The following is a 19,669-nucleotide window of genomic DNA, read 5'->3' as shown; positions in this document are numbered from 1 at the left end:
CCCTCTCCCCGCCAGTCAGCTGGTCACTAATCACGGGCTAACCTCCCTTATTGCTCCCACTGCCTTGGCTCAGGCTCTCAACACTCTCAACTGCTTCTGTAATAGTTTCCCCTGTCCAGTCTTCCCATTTCTAGTGCTCCCTTCCTCCGCTTCTTGGGCTTCCCTTGTGGCTCAGCTGGTAAAGAATCCGCCTGCAATGCGGGAGACCTGGGTTCGATCCCTGGGTTGGGAAGACCCCCTGGAGAAGGGCATGGCAACCCACTCCAGTATTCTTGCCTGGAGAATCCCCATGGACAGAGGATCTTGGCGGGCTACAGCCCATGGGGTTGCAAAACATCAGACACACCTCCTCTTCTTAGTCCATCCTGAATCCATAATCATCTTCCTGAATATCCAATTTAACACCTTTGGTGGTTCTCCATTGCCTTGAATCAAGGTAGTCTCCTTGGGATGGCATTCAAGGTCTTCATTATTAGATCCCAATTCATCTTTCCAGCTTCAAAGGCAGCTAGTTCTCTCTTCATGTGATTTGCACTCCAACCGTGTGAGACAGGCTTGTCTTTTCCAGACATATCATAGATGTTCCTACTTCTCTTTGCCTCTGCTGTCCCCATTTGCCTGGAACTCTTTTGCCATTTTCTCTACTAGCATCTCATCTTCTACAGCCCCCAAAGGAGGCAGAATTAATTCCTGCCTTGAATGTGTTGCCTTTGTGCCTCTCTCCTAGCCTTTAACAAAACATATCAGAATCTGTTGCTTACACATCAATCACCTACTAGCCTATGAGTCCCTTATGGGCCCAGAATGGTCTAATTTGCCTTTCTACCTCCAGCACCTAGAACAAATACTAGGTAAATAATAAGTCTTCATTAACTGTGTCCTGAATGCTAGCGTTAAGGGTCATATGATCTTGGAGGTCATTCATTACACATTATCTTCTCTTCCACCCTAGTCCCCACCCTGCCACAACTCATTGTTTATTTGGGGCAAGTTACTTTCTCTCCTTGAGTCTCAGCTCCTTCAATGAAATGAAGGACTTGGGACTAAGCACCCTCACTCCTCTTCTCAAACCTGACTGTGTATCAGAATAACCTAGGGTGCTGAGTAAGAGTGCAGATTTCCAGACTCCACTTCCTTGGTCTGGCGCGGTGCTCAGGAATCTCTATTATTACTATGAAAGCGCAGGAGGCTGTCGCATGTGCACGGCCAGCATTGGGACCCCCTGGACTGGCAGGTTCTCGAGAATCCTTATCATCCCCCGAGCTCCAGCCATCCGACAAGGGCAGATTCTCAGCCCAGCACCCCTAACCCCATCCACCCATCCAACCCCTCCAGCAACGAGGCCAGCTAGTTAGTCCAGGCAGTCTGACTCCAATGCCAGGAGCCGGCAGCGGGGCGGGTGGAGCATGTGGGAGCCCGGCCCCCGCGGGGCCCCCAGTGCTGGCATTCGGCTGCCGGGCGGGGTCAGGGCCCCCGAGCCTGGGGCCCTGAGAGCCGCTCGCTCGGCGGCAGGAGTAAGTGGGACCATCTGCTCCGCTCGGCAGAGGTCAGCGCTTTGTGTCAAGCTCCCATCCCCCCTCGCTCCTCCCTCCACCTTCCCCTCTTTGCCCTTTGACTCCCGGGACTCAAAAGAAAAAATAAAAAAGAAGCCCTTGAGGTCCTGATGAAAGTGGGAGTGTGATGTGGAGCGACACCGGAGCTCGGGGCCCGGGCAGTGCTGAGCCTGCGCCGGCGGAGTGCGCGCGGCGGGCGGCTGCGGGCCGGGGAGGAGCAGCCGCGTCCGGTCCGCCGGGCCCGGGCCGAGCCGGCGGGGCGGCTCCCGAGGGAGGCGGCGCCGGTTCCCACAGCCGGCCGGGCCGTCGGGCCCCTTTGAAGTGGCCGCAGCTGCACACCCCGAGCCGCGGCTAATCCCCGCCGACGCGGGCGTCCTCGCCCCCCCGCATAGCAATAGTGTCCGCGCTGAATGGCGCTGGCTAATTACCTCGCTCGCACCGCCGCGGGTGAATGAGAGAATCCGGCATTGTGCGCGGCGAATGGAGAAAATAAGACAACCATTGTCCTCGCACGCCAAACGAGGGTTTGATGTCGCTGGGGCGAGCGAGGCACCATTTCCCGCCACCCCCTCCCCCCAGCGGGGCAAATGCCCCAGCTGCGCCCGGGTGGACCCGGCCGGCCCAGGGAAACTGAGGAAGCAGGTCCTGCCTCCCCACGGAAGAAGCCCTCCGCGCACCCCCCTACCCATGGAAGCCCGGCGGGGGCTACGAGACTGCCCCGGGGCTCCCCTCTACACCAATGGGTTCTTGGGGGCACCTACTGTGATAGCTCGGTTCGGAGAAAAACCAAGCGCGGCCCTGCCTTCTCAGCCTAATTAGATTTCGCTGGGAACACATGAAACAATGGGAAGAGTCGAGGATTTATATTCTTCAGTGCCCAACTGTGTGCCACCAGCTGAAAGGGCTGGAGACGTTCAGAGAATGGCTGGGAGAGATGTGAGGAGAGGAACAGGGCTCTGGAAAGAAGAGGCAGGAAGATGGGGAGCTGTGGGGGCTGAGGAATGGACTGGCATGTTCTGGGAGGAAGAGAGAATGGTTGGAAAGGGGAGGTCCTAACAGTCAGTACCAGTCAGGAGCACGGTTCAGGATTGGGATGTGATACCCGAAGCACCCAGGCCACTGCTTTGATCCAAGAAAGGTCCCCTTGATGAAAATGGTGGATGGGAAGGAAGGACTGGAGTTTCAACCACTTGCCTGTGAAAACCGACTCTTCATCAGGAACTGGACTAGCCTGAGGCACTTCCCTTTTCTTCTTGTATAAGGATGTGAGAGGCTGAGCTTAGAAATCAGCACTGAAGGAAAATCGCGATGCAGATGGACAGGCTGACAATCACACCGTTAATCAATTCAACAGATTCTGTGCTTTATCAGGCTGCCTTCTCTCTTCACCATCACCACCAGTTATGGTTGCTTTTTGGCAAGGCGGGAAGAGGAGCTCACATTTTCAAGATCAGGAGGTGTCTCATCTTTCTGTCCCTCAGAGTCCTCAGCTTAGAGGCAGGTAGGTGTAGGAGAGATACTCTTAGAGATTGGTTGATTTGATAACTGACCTGCTTTAATATCCTTCAGTTCCAGTATCCTTTTCCTGGAAACACATACTTCCTAATCCCTTCTGATGGGCTCTTAGATTATGTCTGCCTAAAGGAAGAACATACAAGATCCAGTGTCCTTTCAGGCTTCTCAACTGATAAAAAGGTCCATTGCTCAGATCAACAGTAGGCTGTTGGGCTGACCCGGTAGCCCTTCGTTAGCATATTACTGGACTCTTTCTAAGGCAGCAATCTTTTCTAATGTTCTATGGCAGCCCACTCCAGTACTCCTGCCTGGAAAATCCCATGGACGGAGGAGACTGGTAGGCTGCACTCCATGAGGTCGCTAAGAGTTCCGCACTACTGAGCAACTTCACTTGCACTTTGCACTTTGATGCATTGGAGAAGGAAATGGCAACCCACTCCAGTGTTCTTGCCTGGAGAATCCCAGGGACGGGGGAGCCTGGTGGGCTGCCGTCTATGGGGTTACACAGAGTTGGACACGACTGAAGTGACTTAGCAGTAGCAGCAATGTCCGTGTTACCACAACGAGATTATGAACCCTTTGTGTACAGCCGATAACTAGATTCTGAAACAGGACCACCCATAAAGTGAAGTCGCTCAGTTGTGTCCTGTTCTTTGCAACCCCATGGACTGTAGCCTACTAGGCTCCGCCATCCATGGGATTTTCCAGGCAAGAGTACTGGAGTGGGTTGCCATTTCATCCATCCGTTTATTTGAGAATAAAATTAAAGACTGGACAACACTTGTTGAGAGACTAAACAGCCGCCACAATGGTTCCTTGTTTTGACTGATCAACCACGTCTAACATTACCAAGTGCTAGTTGTAACAGTGATACGTGAAAAAAGTATGCTTTTTAAAGGAGAGAAAAATCTAAGTATAGGTTATTATTTTTCTAACCCAATTCTCAATCAAGGTTTAATTTAATCTGGTCATAAGTGCCAATATGATCATAATGTTTTTCTTAATAATTCTCCTAAATCTTCATCTCAGAGTCATGTTTCTTCTGCCTAAGGCTCTAGAATCTTAAGCGTATTTGGTATCCCAGCACCTGCAGAACTACTCCCCTGCTTAGGCCAGTCTACCTAGTTAGCTCATCTGCCTAGTTAGTTGGTCTAAAGAACTCCAAAACAAAACAAAAAGGTAACTCAGAACTGCTGTGGATATGGTAAATGTAAGAAGCCTGAAGCTCCACCAGTCTGACTTCTCTTTCCCTCCTCTGCAGTCCCTGAGCCCCCTTCAGAGACCCAAGGACCGTAAAGAATGATCCTTAACGTCCCTTCATGTAGAGAAAAAAAGGACCTACCCAAGGAAGCAACAGTTAGTTTGTAGTAGATCAGAGATCATTCTAATGCCATATAGGCCACTAGCTTCATTTTACAAGGCTAAAATGACCATTCAAACAGAAACTATAATTGTTATTATATAGCACTATACACTTGTCTTTATAGTTTGTCCAGATTTCAACAAGCGTGCCTGAATGTCTAATCCCCAGAAAATTACACTTGGGAAATGATCCACTATTCAAAAAACATGAGGCGCCTCCAGGCCCAAACTGGAGATTCAACACTTTTAACTAAAAAAGTGCTTTTTAAAGGAAGCCTTTTTCTCCTCACTTCTCTTCTTTCCCCTCACATCTCTTCTTTCCCCAAACCCAAGACCATTAAGTAACTTTAAAAATAATGCTCCATGGGTGAATATTTTGATAAGAAGATTATGAGTATAATAACGAGAGTGTGTTTTTTCTCCTCTTATCCATTCCCACAGCAACATGCATTCACAGGAGGCTTTGTTATCATAGTTATGATTTTTCAGGATAACAGGAAGTTAGGCACGTGCATATACAAGGATAGTCCTTCCCACGAGGATGCACATAAAGTGCAAGGGAAGGCGGACACTTCCCAGCATGGAGCTAGCCTGTTAGCCATTTGGGGGATGAGGCCAAAGGTCTGGCACCCTCGGACTTTCTATAGCTTGTCTGGAAGGGTGTCCCACCCTGAGGTGACTGCGTATCGGTAGCCACCTCTCCTGGTAAACTGAGGTCTGAATCCACCAGGCCAACCCCTTCCCCCTCAGCACTCAATCGCCTCACCTGCAGCTTCATCCAGTCTCCATCCTCCCCCAAGTGGCCAGCAGTGGGACCTTGGAAGAAGGCTGTTTCAAGGAAGGGAACGGAAGAGGGAGACAGGGGTGCCTCTTAAGACTGCAAGAAGCCGGTTTAGGAGACCGGTGATACAGTTAGATGCAGACATGGCTGCTCTTGGCTCCTGATAGTAGGGGACTCAGAAGCCTGCGGAGAACGGCTTCAGTGAAAGTACACTGTAGGCCCTCGAGTGATATCCGACTCAGCCTTCCTTGCCTCCCCCACGTCCAGGCTGTTGAGCTCCAGAGGAAGAGTGTGCTGACCACAGCGGGCAGGACGTGTTCCCACCCTCCCTTTCATATGCCCGCAGCTCTCCATTCTCACCCTTCCCAGGCACCACACTGTGCTTAGCGCTGAGGATGCTCAGAGGAACTAGCCCCACCCCTCAAGGAATCTGCAAACCAGTGGGAGGAACAAGCTTTATACTCACAGTCCCAGAGCAGACTGGGGTGTCTTCTGATTCTCCTCACCCCTAAAAAGCCAAGCTGGGCATACAGCTCAATGACTCCTTCCCAAATTGATGCAATAAAAGCTATATGGCTTTATTTCAGGGAAGCCTTGATCCCATCAACCTTATACTTAGCAGCCTTGCTTGTAATGATCTTGATTTTGTCACGGTTCACTGGGAAAATGACTGATTTGAGAAGCAAAATCAGAAACACAAGAGAGCAGGAATGTCAAACAGGCTCAGTCCTGAGACTCATTCTATGATATATTACTGGTCTTCTGATATAATGGAATCAAGGATATTCTAACCCATTCTTCAAGTGGGACCAACTTAAAACAGGGTTTCTCCAAGGTATTAGAGATTTGGCATACAATTTTCGTGGTGGTGATGCTGTTCAGCTGCTAAGTTGTATCCAACTTTTTGTGACCCCATGGACTATATAGCCCAGGGTCCTCTGTCCACGGTATTCTCCAAGCAAGAATACTGGAGTGGCTTGCCATTTCCTTCTCCAGGGGAGCTTCCCGACCTGGGGATTGAACCCATGTCTCCTGCACTGGCAAGCAGATTCTTTAGCACTTATCCACTAGGGAAGCCCAGCATACAATTTTAAGAGACCTCTAAAAATTTAGGGTGAAAGGAACTACTGCAGAAAGAGAGTGATATTCCATATAAGCTGGGATGTAAGAGGCAAAACAAAAATAACCCACGAAGAGCCGGGTAGGTGAGGAAAAAACAGCCAGATGTGAAGATGGCAGGAAAAGATCCAGGAATTGTTTATCATAAGCAAATACTCGGTTTCAGCGTTCTAAGATCCCAGCTCTGAAGTTAGAATCCCAAATCCCATTTGGCCAATCAGCTCATTGGAAAGAATGCCTGAATGCTTTCTGTCCCAGTTCTGTACACTCAGGACTTGGGGCAAGGCCTGCTCTCTGGGTCTCAGCTTCCACTGCAGTGATGTGAGAAACATGGGCAAGAGACTGGAGGACAGGGCAGAGTAGGGTGAGTGTACATCAGGAAAACCTAGAAAGGTCCCTTCTCCCTATTCCTGCCTGCCCCTGCGGGGAGCACACTCCCAAGCACTGTCAGGGCGACAAGCACACATCTCGGTTCCAGCTGCCCTTCTGTGAAGGTTCTGGGACCCACTCTGCTTCCTGTTCAAAGGCTGGCCTACAGACTTTTGTCTAGCTCCCTCCCGCCCCTTGTCAGCAGTCCCTGGCCTGCACTCCAAGCCAATTGGGAGGAAGGAGGCTGGGAGCCCTAGACCTCCACTCTTCTGTTCCATTTTGCTCCCCAAGACCAGTCTTAACTGGTGGCCTCCAGTCGGTGGGAGCCAGTTCCCGAGTTACCAGGTGAAGGCCCGGGAAGTAGTGGAGCATATACAGGAGCTCCAAGGAGGACACAGGCGCATTCGCAGACCGCAGATACACTCTCACACGCACACATGTTCTCACATCCAGAGACGCAGGGCGCGGTGACTTGACAGCCCCGCGACTGCGCGGCGCGGGTTAATTGAAGGCACATCGATTCTGCCGCTTTGTGCTGACGGTTGGGGGCATCCCTCTTCCCCGAGTCGTTTTCGGAGCGCGGCTCCTCCCGGTACACTCATTTCACACCGCGCTTGCCGCGGGGCGGAGAGCCAGTCCCTGAGCAGGGGGTTGAGCGCCCCCGCCACACCCCAATCCCAGGGACTGAGTAGCCCCGCTTTGGACACGTGCGCTGGCAGCGACAGACGGAGAGGATGAAGAGAGCTTTGCTGTAGAACTGTGATCTTGACAGTTCAAAAAGGAAGAAGCCAAGCCCAGCCCGGGAGAGACAGAGGACTGGGAGAGGGAGACGGAGGAGAGAGCTAGGGCCAACCTGGGGAAGGGGAGAGGGGAGAGTTGGGGAGGGGGAAACTACCTTCAAGGCAAACGAGTCAGCCTCCCGAATTTTATAAGTGAGAAGGGACTTTGATAACCTTGTAATCTGGTCCTTTCCACACTACCTTCCACCCACGGGGAAACTGAGGTCCAGGAAAGTGAACTTTGGGTTTTGTGGGTCCAAAACCACATGGGGATGAGTTGAATATTTATATATTACAAGCAGCTCCTAGTTGAAGTGGGAGCCAAGGAGGACACAGAAGTAATGATGACTTCTATGTCAGGCCCAGGCTCCTCCCAGTCTGCAGTCTTGGCAGACCCCTTCCCAGGTGGGAAGCGGGTAGACTGGGAGGAAGGCATGCAGGCAGCTGCACGGCAGGCAGGGCCCCAGGTCAGGGCATATGCCCCAGGAATCATCAGCCCCCAAACCAAGGCTTTCATGTAGGGATGGGGGCAGGATCCAGAACCCTCCCCAGAAGTCAGGTCGCTGAGAGTGAGGGTGAAGAAATGCACAGCGCCCAGGGCTGCCGCGGCGTCCCAAGAAGGTCTGGTTTGGCGCTCCCTCCCCACCCCCATTACCGGTTCTCACTCAGAGACGCGAAGTTCGCCCTGTTCTAGGGATCCCCGCCGCAACTGGCCCCTCCCCCTGGTCAGTAAAGCCCCCGCCCTGTGCCCTCCCAGCAGGCACAGCCCGCCCCTCCCTGCAGTGCTGCTGGGTAGACCATGGAGCCTGCCGTCCAACACACTGCTCAGTGGGGCCGAGAGGGCAGGGGAGGGGCCGAGAGGGCAGGGGAGGGGCCGAGAGGGCAGGGGCGGGGCCGAGAGGGGTGGTCAGGGGTGGGGCCCACGTAACTCCACGAGGCCTTAGGCCACCTTGCCCAGGCAAGGGGACAGCAAAAGGACAATCAGCAGCCTGGCTTCTCCATCTTCCAAGGCTGATTATGTCTCTTCCCTACTACCCAGCCCCCACCACCGGAACCCCTAGGGAGAAGGATCCTACTCAAGCCACACCAGTTCCTTTCCTGTGATTTGTTCTGAATTTTCAAACAAAGAGTAATTATGACAGATGTGGAGCAATCAGCGTCATTATGCGGGGGAAACAAGAAAGGGAAAGGGAGATGAGGGGCCCCGGGGGAGGGGAACTTGTCTTTCCTCCTTGAAACAAGCAATTCCCACACCTACAGCCCAACACCCTCCAGACTTCTCCTCCTGCTGGGAACCTGTATCCAGCCACTCAGCCCAGCCTCTCAGGTAGGACAACTTTTCTCTGCAGAGCATCCCAGCCTAACTGCCCTCCAGATTCTCCCCAGACCTCCAGCAGCAGCTGGGGCTGGGGACCATGTAGCCCCATCTGGCACACCCAGAAGTGGCTCCCACTTTGGCCAGGGTTCTAAGTTGTTCGCTCCCAATACTCCGGCACAGAAGCATAGCTCTATTAATATTTTTTAAGCAAAAATACTGATTATGTTCTCAAGGGACTTCTAGCCCCCTTCAAGGACACTCAGGCCATTGAATTTTGAGTCAGGCAGACCAGGTTTAAATCCCAGCTTCTCTACTTACTGTGTACCCTTGGGCAAGTTAATTAACCAGTCTGGGCTTCTGTTTGCTGCTCCTGCTGCTGCTAAGTCACTTCAGTCGTGTCCGACTCTGCGACCCCACAGACAGCAGCCCACCAGGCTCCCCCATCCCTGGGATTCTCCAGGCAAGAACACTGGAGTGGGTTGCCATTTCCTTCTCCAATGCACGAAAGTGAAAAGTTCTGTTTACTCATCTGTAAAATAGGACTAGTAAGGCCTACTAATGGAAATCTGTGGGAATTAAGTAAATTAACATACAAAGGGTTTAGGACAGTGCAGCCCCCTTAGACTAGGAAGACTCCTGCTACTACTGCAGGTTCCCCACCAGAGCCAGCACGTAGGTAGCCCTCACAGCACTCAGCTCAGCATCCGAGGTGCTCTGGAAACTCAGAGACTCTCTGAGATGTGCCATGGATGTCAGGAGCCTATCCCCCTGGCTGACACTCACATTCAGAACCACCCCCACAGACAAGGGTGGGGGTAGATCAGGAGAAAAATGAAAATATATGCGCCAGTCTGCCCTGGAGAGGATATAAAAAGATCTCCCCCATCCCCAACCAGAAAGTGGTGAGGCACTGGGCAGGGCAAGCGGCACGAGGGACTCAAGGGGCTCTCCAACCTGCCCAGGCTGGAGGACCAATCACATCCTTGGGCACGATACCTCCTCAGGGCCTCAGTTTTCACCTCTGTAAAACGAGGAGGTGGGGCCAGGCAAGGTCCAAACGGATGCAGTCTGGATGCCTGTGGTCCCACTGCGGGGCTGGGCAGACCTCCAAGGTCTTAGATGGACCAGGAATTTTAGGCTTCTTTGACTGTAGCCTGCAACTCAGTGAAAGGGCTAGAACTTGGTCCTCTCTCTTGGTGGTCTGCCCCCTCCTCTCCATTTAGGTGGTCTGGTCTCCATCTGCCCACTCCAAGTCCCTGGGGCCTCTTGCTAGTCCCCCCTCACATTCCAATGGCCTTGGGGGCAGCAGCCAGACCAGAAAGTCCAGTTCCTGCCCATTATCACTGCTTGCATCTGCACTGCAACCCAACACCAGCATTCCAGAGAGTAGCCTGGGGCTGCCCCCACCACCCACCGTGGTCAGTGTCCAGGCTCAGAGACAGGGCCCAAGCAGGGGCCAGCGTTCTCAGATTCCTCTCCCGGGGAAGGTGTGCCCCAACGAGACTCTGACTTGCTGGGGAGGCCACGAACACCTTCCTTTGGCGTCCTCTTTGCACCTCATCCTCTCTGACTCCCCTCTTCCCATCTCTTTGCTCTGTGCCGAGGCCTGAGCTCACCTACTTTTGCAGCGGTGTCTCCCTCCAAGCACAGCAGCCGAGGGTGGACACAGGAATTGCTACAGTTGGAGTCAGAAGCAAGAGGAAACACAGAACAATAAAGAGAGCTGGAGATAGGAAGAAGGGAGGGCAGGAGAAACCAGGAGGCAGGAGGAATGCTAAAGACAAAGACGAACGTGGCCTCACAGGAGGGCAGAGCGTGGCCTCACAGGAGGGCAGAGCAGGGGGCAGAGTGTGTGGAGGGCTGTCAAAGCCTGAGGAGCCTAAGATCCAGGGAAGAGATGGAGAGGGTGGGCTCGGAGCCCTCTGCATCGAATTGTCCTCCCTCTGCCTGAATCAGGTGGTGAGCTGGCCTGGATTAAGCCCACACTTCCATCCCCTCCGTCTGCCTGGGGTCCAGGGTCTGGCCTGACACTCCTCCTTGCTTGCCCCTCTTCAGGCCCTTGCTGGGCCCCTGTCTTTGCCCTTCCATAGGTCACATTGTCACCTGTCCAGGAAGCGCCCCTGGGGCTGCTCGGATTCACAGAGAACACTCTCTTCTCTGCTCCTCCCTTACCTTTGAGGGCAGTCAGAAAGGGTCAGCCTTTCTTGAAACAGGGTGAACAAAGTTGGGGGCAGGGGAAGCAAGCTCAGACATCAAAGAATGGTCCTTTGGTGGTGGGGGGGGTGGGGGGCGGTGGGCACACGAGCAGCCCAGGCCAGCAGGCTCGGATTGCAGCCAGATTGCTGGCACTCGCCTAATAAATAAGAAAACCACGGCCTAGATTCCCAGAGTTACTAAGGCCAGGCCCCCATGCCCATCATGTAAGCCCCACCCTCTGCCAGTGACCTAAGGCTAGCTTTCCCTCCTTCCTCACTTCAGCTATAGGACCTAATAAAATGATCCACCACCCTCTCTTGCCCTGTACCAGTTCTGTCCATTCTAGATCTCTAGCCTGGTCACACTGCTCAGGGAGGAGGGATTCCCACAGGAGAGTCCTTTGAAAGCTGGACCCTCATCCTGAGCCCCATGCACCCTTCTTCAGCACGCAGCTGTATGCTCAGGTGCCCACAGAGGCCCACGTGGCAATATACACACACATTACTGGTCTCCATGGGCTTCCTAGGTGGCGCTAGTGGTAAAGAACCTGCCTGCCAACGTAGAAGATGCAGGTTCGATCCCTGGGTTGGGAACATCCCCTGGAGAAGGAAATGGCAACCCACTCTGGTATTCTTGCCCTGTAAATCCCATGGACGAGGAGCCTGGCGGGCTACAGTCCACAGGGTCACAAAGAGTCGGACACGACTGAAGCAACTTAACACTAGCACTGGTCTCTGCATTTCTTGTTGCAACAAGGCTAGGGCCAGAGATCTTAGGGAGCCATAGGTTAGTTACACAGGCAGACATTTTTGGAACCACTCGGTCCAGTTTAAACAAAGACAGCAGTGAGCTGTTTGGTTTTCCATCCTGGGTGCCCTTCTGTTCCATTCTACTTGTTTTTTTGAAGGCTGTGTTGAACAGCCTTCAAGCTGCTGTGAAGTCTCTTACACACACACAAACACACACACACACACACACCTGCAAGGACTTTGGAGAGGCGAGGGGAAGGCAATACAAGAAGGCCAGAAGTGAAAAAGTCCTTTCTCCCGGGGGTGGGGAGGGAATGGGGGTCTAAGGGGGGCTGGGGGCCTGTTTCATTTGCAGGCTGCAAATGCCTCCGCTATTCACCGGCCCACATTCCCAGCCAAGGCGCCCGGCCATGGACAATGCCGGAACGGGAACAGAGGCGATCTGCACATTGTGTTCAAGGGGCCAGCTGGCTGCCCGCGGCAGCGGAGCCAAGGTGTGGGAACCAGAAGCTTGTAACTTCCACACTCAAGTCCTGCTGCTGGGGCGAGGGGCGGTCCTCCCACTCCAGTCGAGGCCAGCAGGCCTGGGGACACAGCCTTTATCCAGCCAGGGAATCCAGTCCAAGGCGGGAGACCCCAAGACCCAGGCGTGACGGCTCCCAAGCAATGTGGTTTCTGATTCACACGCCATCTGCTAAGGAAGAGAGTCTCAGCTCCTCTAGAGAAAAACACGCAGCCGCAGCCACCCCAAGATTCTGCCCCTAGTGTGTTAAATTCCCCACTCACCAGCTTCTGTCCCTTTGAGCTATGCTATCAATTACGAGGTGGGGAGAAATAGGGAAAGTCAAAGAGAAGCAGAGAGCGATGGAGTTTTGCACCTACAAGGCCACATATTCATTTAGTTTTTATTGGGCTCCACAGGCAGAGGACGTGAGAGATACAAAAGAGAGAGAAGCCCTTTAGGAGCTTAAAATCAAGTTAAGAAAACAGATGGAATATCCAGCCACAAAACAGTTACTTAACAATGCAGGCAGCCCCCACTGAGAGGAAGACTGAGCCTGAATGCCACAGACCACAAGTACTCCCTGCCTTAGGAGGTCGAGGAAGAAATTACAGTGAATTAAGTGGTCTTTGGGGAGGGATCGGGTAAGGGATGAGCAGGGGCAAGAATAGACTGGGAAAAGGCTCAGAAAGGCAGGCAGTCCCAAGGACTAACTGGATGGAAAGGAAGCCTTAATATCGCAGCACAGAGATGAACGTTGGTCCAACGACTCAATGTTACAATCAGAAAAACAAATTCCAGAGAGGGTGACTGACTTGCCCAGAGTTACACAGGACTCCAGTGTCCAGGCAAGGGCCTTTCCACCACGCCTCACAGCTTCTCAAGAGCATCGGAAGAGGTCAGGCTGTGGAGTGCTGATTTCCACCTACCTCTGCACCCTGCCGTACTTACGGGTGACCTGCCTGGTCTGAGAGTAGGCCTTGGCATGCCCATCACTCGTCACACTGGTGACACCTCAGCAGCAGCACCTGCTTTTTGCTCTAACAGGTAGGTGGAAGCATGTGAGGGGCAGAAGGGAGATTTCCTCAGGGTTACTTTGGAGAGAGTCCCCTGGACAGAAAGATCAAACCAGTCAATCCTAAAGGAAATCAGTCCTGAATATTCTTTGGAAGGACTGATGTTAAAGCTGATACTCCAATATGTTGGCCACTGATGTAAAGAGCCAACTCATTGGAAAAGACCCTGATGCTGGGAAAGACTGAAGGCAGGAGGAGAAGGGGATGACAGAGGAAGAGATGGTTGGATGGCATCACTGACTCGATGGACATGAGTTTGAGCAAGCTCTGGGAGATGGTGAAGGACAAATAAGCCTGGCGTGCTGCCGTCCAGGGGGTCACAAAGAGTTGGACATGAATGAGTGACTGAAAAACATCCACTTTGGCTGAGCTGCCCCTCAAAGAGGAGAGAAAAGCTTGGGTTTCACAACACCAGGCCTCCAGGTGACAAAGGCCTCCAGGGTCTCCAGTCACTGTGCCAGGAACCACTTCCCTGCACAACTCGCTGCCCTACACTGAGCCACTGCTGGGGTCCCCTAAATATACTGAGCCCACCACACAAGCTGTGCCACTCAGCAGCTCCAGCCCATAGTTTTCCCAACCTGCCCACCCAGACCTGGCTCCACAGATCTGTGCTGAGACCCTGTCCCCACATCCACCCAGGAATGGATCTTGCTGCTGGAAGAGATTTCAGAGTAGCTGGTGAAACTGCCCTCGCACAGACAGGTTGAGAATGGTTCAGACTTCAGGAGCGGGTGACTGAGGGCCTGAGCAGCAGGTGATTTAGTAAGGTAGAGACAGCAGGGGACTAGACCTGGACTTCCTTCCCTCTCACCACACCCCACTGCCTCTTACTAGGAGTCCAGGCTACCAGGGACCCGCCTGGAACCACCATATCTAAAGAAGCTTAGAACTTCACATCTCACCTTTGTTATCACCCCAGAATAATAACAGTATCTAAGGAACGTTTTCTATGCGCCCTGCACTGTGCTAAGTTCTTTACATGTGTTGTCATGGAGGATGCTCTTAGCATTCCTCCTTGCTAAGTAGTATTTCCTCCAATTTAAAGATGAGGAAGCTGAGACTCAGGGATTCCAGTGACTTACCCAAGTTCATCCAGCTAGGGATCTGTTTCCCTCCACAGCCTACCCTCATAACCATCGTTGGGAACGCCCAGTCAGGATGGCTCTGGGCTAGGGGGGAGGGAATCCTGGCACTTCGAGAATCCTACCTGTTGGAACAGGCTTGTCTTCATCCTAAATTAGTGCTCAATACCTATCACTAGGGGCTTCCCGGGTGACTCAGGGAAAAGAATCTGCCTGCCAATGCAGGAGACGTGGGTATGATCCTTGGATCAGGAAGATCCCCTAGAGAGGGAAATGGCAACCCATTCCAGTATTCTTGCCTGGAGAATCCCATGGACAGAGGAGCCTGGAGGGCTACAGTCCATGGGGTTGCAAACAGTCGGACACAACTTAGTGACTAAACAACAGCAACAGCAAACCTAATACTAACAATAATACCTAATGAGCATTTCTAGAGGCCAAGCCCTGGGCCAGATACTTTCCATCCATCATCTCATTTAATTCCCCAACAGCCCTGATAGGATGATGGGATTATGCTTTTCTTTTTCTCTTTTCAAACGAAGGCAGAGACTTATTTGACTCAAGAGTTGAAAGTAACTATGCTAAGGACATGGCATCTGTGAGTGGCAGAGCTGGGGTTCAAACCTATCCAGATGTGACCCTGAAGCCCATGTTCTCCAGACTCACTGTACTGCCCACAGACGCCCCTACACCAGCAGCTATGATGTGGGAGAGGGCCTCCTCTCACACCCGTGGACCAGCACTGTGGGCGTCACCAGGGATCCCTTAGACCTGCAGGACCCCCAGGCCTTGGCCTAGACCCACGGACTCAAAATCTGAATTTTATCAAGATCACGGGCACAGCAAAGTCTGCCAAATTGTGTTCCAGATCATCTACCTCTTTACTCCAGTTTCCCAAAGGGCTCAAGACCAGGAACTGAGGCCAGAAAGTGGGCGGCAGGAACTAAGAGTATCTGCCTGAGGTGGTCTGGGGGTGGAGGGGAGCTGGGGGTGGAGGGGAGTTGGGGATGGAGAGGACCTGGGGGTGGAGGGGGCTGGGGGTGGAGGAGAGTTGGGGGTGGAAGAGAGTTGGGTGTGGAGGGGACCTGGGGGTAGAGGGGACCTGGAGGTGGAGGGGGGCTGGGGGTGGAGGGAGGCTGGGGGTGGAGGGGACCTGGGGGTGGAGGGGGGCTGGGGGTGGGGCCCCCACTTATCTCCCCTCCTTGTAGCCAGCCCATCCCTCTTTGGAGTCATCCAGGCACACAGATCTCAACAGGTGGGAGTCACTGTCTATTCCCACTGGATCAGGTGTCCCACATGCCCTTCCTGGAGCCTCTCCAGGGGGATGGTAGAGGGTCTCAAAAGGCAGCCAAGCTTCCCTGGATGCCCAGAGGCTTGGGAGAATCTCCAGACCCTCCCAGGAAGGGGTTAAAACAGAACAGGTTGCACTCTGCCTCTGAAGTGAGAGATTCACTTCCTGAGAGATTTTCCTGGAGTACTCCCTAACTAAATCCCAGTGTGGGAGAAAGCTGGGGCTGGGAGTGGATTCAGGAGTCTGCTTTTGCTGGCAATGCAAAGTGAAAGTTGCTGGAGTGAAAGTTGCTCGGTCATGTCCAACTCTTTGTGACCCCATGGACTGTACAGTCCATGGAATTCTCCAGACCAGAATACTGGAATGGGTGGCCTTTTCCTTCTCCAGGGGATCTTCCCAAGGGTATTGAATCCAGGTCTCCCGCATTGCAGGCAGATTCTTTACCAGCTGAGCCACAAGACTGAAAGAGCCTTTAAAAGAAGCAAAGAGGATTGACTCCATTACTGAGTACCAACTCTGTGCCAGGCAAAGCGTGGAGTGTGCTAGTCTTTACCATCATCCCACAAAGTAGGATTATATGTACATTTCACAGGTGAGGACACTGGGCCACGGAGAGATTAACTTGTCTAGGATCTCTTCCTTCACAAGTGTCGCAATTTTCAGCCCCCAAGCTATAAACACATGGAACAGCAAGGCAGAGAAACCAGACATGCTGGAAGCCTGAGTATTCCTAGGACCCTGAGCCACTTCATCCCCGACAGGAGACCTTTGCCACTGATGCCCCCAAGGAATGGGCCTGAAGTCTAGTCCATCATAGTCAGGCCATCTTTCAATGACAGCATCCAGGCCCACTGGATGGAAGAGGAGGCGTTCCCAGCCAGAGGCCGATGGCTGGTGCTCCACACCGACCTGCCTCACCGGGTGCGCTGGGTGGACTGTGTGTCTGTGAGGAGTGCTTAGCATCCTCCTGCCCCATCAGCCCCTGTGGAGCAGGCAGGAGAAGCAGGGGCTCTGGAGGGCACCTCACACCCTTTCAGAAGGCCTCCTCCTATGTCATACAACATTTGCCCAGCCTGTGGGCACATGGGCAGGGCGTTGTTACCAAAGGAGAGAACCCAGGCGGCTAATCAGCTTTGGAGGTTTCTAAAACCTCACAGGGACATGAGCCTGTGACGTGAGGAAAGGGGATCCAACTGTCCAAGCCTTCCCCTAGGGGCCACAAGCCTTGCTGGGGAGACAGCCCATATCAGACTGCCAGGGTTTGGAGGCAAACCTCCAACTGTCCCCAGGACCCCAGAGGCTTAACCAAGCCGAGCTCACCCGCTGGCCCTTCCCGCAGCCAGAGCCCACATTTCAACTGCTTATACTGTTAGGAGTTTAAGGAGGCTGAACATCTTGAAGGTATTACCATTTATAGAAAAGCACATTTACAATTAGCTCTATATAAACACCTGGGGATTTATCTCCTAGAAGTCTAGGCTGGTGATGCAGGAGACATCAAGCCCTCGGAGTTGACACAGGCCAGGGAGAGCTCCCTGAGAAGTCTCTTCTCTTCTGTCCAACAAGCTTCCTTGGGTCCCCGCTCTCTGTCCCCACTTTCCCTCCTCACACCCAGCCATCTGCTCAGAAGATGCACCAGCCTCCCCTACACTGCCAGGAGGGCTGGAGGATGAGGGGTTGCTGAGCCAGAAGTGATTCCGTCTCAAGGTCCAGGGCCACGTCCCAGAGAGCTCCATATGGGGGCCTAGAGGAGCCTTCCTTAGAACAAAGGGGGATCTTAAACCCAACTAGAGGCCTCCTGCCTCGGAACAATTCATCACTCGCCAGCCGTTCAGAGCAACTGTGCAAATGCCCTTGGAGCCAGGAAGAAATTGGTCAGTGATCAGACAGGGAGGAGGCAGCGTGCCACAAGGGTTAAGTGGGAGGGTGCAGGACTCAGAATACCTAAACTGCAGTCCCGGCTTCTCTGCTCGCCAGAAGGTCGCCAATCCCCCTAAATCTCAGAGTTCTCATCTGTAAAATGAGGATGATGACTGCTATCTTCCAGTGTCAACACAATGACTAAATAAGATAATTCATATAAAGCACCTGGGCAGGGTGCCCAGTACGCAGCAAGTGTTTAATAAGCATTAATTTGAATGATTACCAACCAAAATTAAAGCAGCCTTTTTAAGGGACACCACCCAGAAGTACAGAGATTATGGGATGCAGTACATTTTCCACTTGGCAAAACTTTTACCCTTTCTCAAAAGCAATGGTTCTTGGGACTTCCCTGGCAGTCCAGTGGTTAAGACTCCCTGCTTCTAATGCAGGAGATGTAGCTTTGATCCCTGGTCAGGGAACTAAGATTCCACATGCTGTGCAACATAGCCAAAAAAAAAAAAAAAAAGAAAGAACCAGAAGTCTGTGAGCAGACTTCCCACCCTCATAACTTGCCACCTTCCCAAGATACATAATTTTCGTTTATGTGATAATACCTATGAGTGTACACAGATTAAACAGCAACAGCAGACTTTTGGCAGGACAAAGCAGTAGAGCACGACCATAATTTCATCATCACAATGACTGCTGGTCCATCAGCTAAGCACAGTTCTAGAGATGAAATACCTCTTCTCTCCCAATCAAAAAAGCATACCAAATATCAAGTAAAGCGTATCATAATGTACGCTTTAAATCTCTTATAATTTTATTATCAATTACACCTCAATAAAGCTGAAATTTTTTTAAAGTACACCAGCAGGAAGGTGAGTGAGAGGAATATCATCACTGTGTTAACCCTGAAATTATTCTATCATATTTTTTGTAAAGCAAATCGCTAAAGCTTCAGAATGTTATCACTGGTACAGTGAGGTTTATTCTAGCCCAAAGGTTTGAAAGTCAGCATGTAATTAAAAACTGCATGTAATCAAAATTACCCTTCAAAATCTTCTTAAGTCACCCCCAAAGTTTATCTTTAAACACAAAAATCATACTCAAAAGACTGGGATGCTCATAATATACAGGCATATGGAAGCTAAGACACACTGAACCAAGAGCTGAATAAAGCTGGCTTTCTCTCTCCCTTTTCCTACAAGACTGTTGGCTACATTCTTGTCAAATTGCATTCCAATCAGTTAAATGAGTAAATGATATAATTCCACCACTGCAAATTGCTGCTATGCTCCTCTCAACTGACCCATGCTGAAACAGTTCTCCAGAAGCTACATAAGATGGAACGGCTCCCTTTATCCCTCCATGACCTGGGGGAGAAAAAAAGTAAGGGCACCCACTTACTTGCAGCCTGGATTCGAGCCTTCCGACTGACCACCAGCCCAAAGCGGTTCTGAGCCACACACTCATAGTCCCCCTCATCTGAAGGGCTGCCTCCTCCATCCAGCAGGAAGTGGTGGATCATCAAGGACCCATTGGCCAGCACAGTGGAGTGGGTACTGTCCGCCAGCTCCACCCCATTCTTCCTCCAGGTGATTCGCACTGGAGGAGTCCCCTCTACCTTGCAGCCCAGCATTATGGGCTGCCCAGGGACTGCAACATCATCGCTTGGCTCCACAGCAAATGCCAGTTCAGCAGAGTGGCCAAGACCTGCACCAGGAGGGGGAGAGAGAGTAAAAGGAGAAGTTAGTGTGGAATGAACTCGAAAACACAGGGCTTCCAAGTTCTCTGGATCTGAGTGTCCCATCCCCATCATTCTGCAATATTAATTGGAGTCTCTATTAATATATAGAAATATATACCCTACTTATTTAACTTATATGCAGAGTACATCATGAGAAATGCTGGACTGGAAGAAACACAAGCTGGAATCAAGATTGCCGGGAGAAATATCAATCACCTCAGATATGCAGATGACACCACCCTTATGGCAGAAAGTGAAGAGGAGCTAAAAAGCCTCTTGATGAAAGTGAAAGAGGAGAGCGAAAAAGCTGGCTTAAAGCTCAACATTCAGAAAACGAAGATCATGGCATCCGGTCCCATCA

General features: G+C 52.0%; 1 protein-coding gene across 1 annotated transcript in view; it reads right to left on the bottom strand.

Moving 5' to 3' along the window:
* IGDCC3 (immunoglobulin superfamily DCC subclass member 3) overlaps positions 1-19,669 on the bottom strand; it is a 47,388-nt gene that overhangs the window by 20,082 nt on the left and 7,637 nt on the right. Inside the window, exon 2 of the mRNA XM_040227660.1 lies at positions 18,969-19,274. Within this exon, the coding sequence (XP_040083594.1) occupies positions 18,969-19,274 (306 nt within the window). The remainder of the gene's footprint in view (positions 1-18,968; positions 19,275-19,669) is intronic.

The sequence above is a fragment of the Oryx dammah genome, unplaced genomic scaffold (genome assembly GCF_014754425.2).
Source record: "Oryx dammah isolate SB20612 unplaced genomic scaffold, SCBI_Odam_1.1 HiC_scaffold_26, whole genome shotgun sequence".
In the NCBI taxonomy this organism is placed as follows: domain Eukaryota; kingdom Metazoa; phylum Chordata; class Mammalia; order Artiodactyla; family Bovidae; genus Oryx; species Oryx dammah.
The sequence above is the reverse complement of the archived record's forward strand: the minus strand, read 5'-3'. Positions and strand labels throughout refer to the sequence as shown.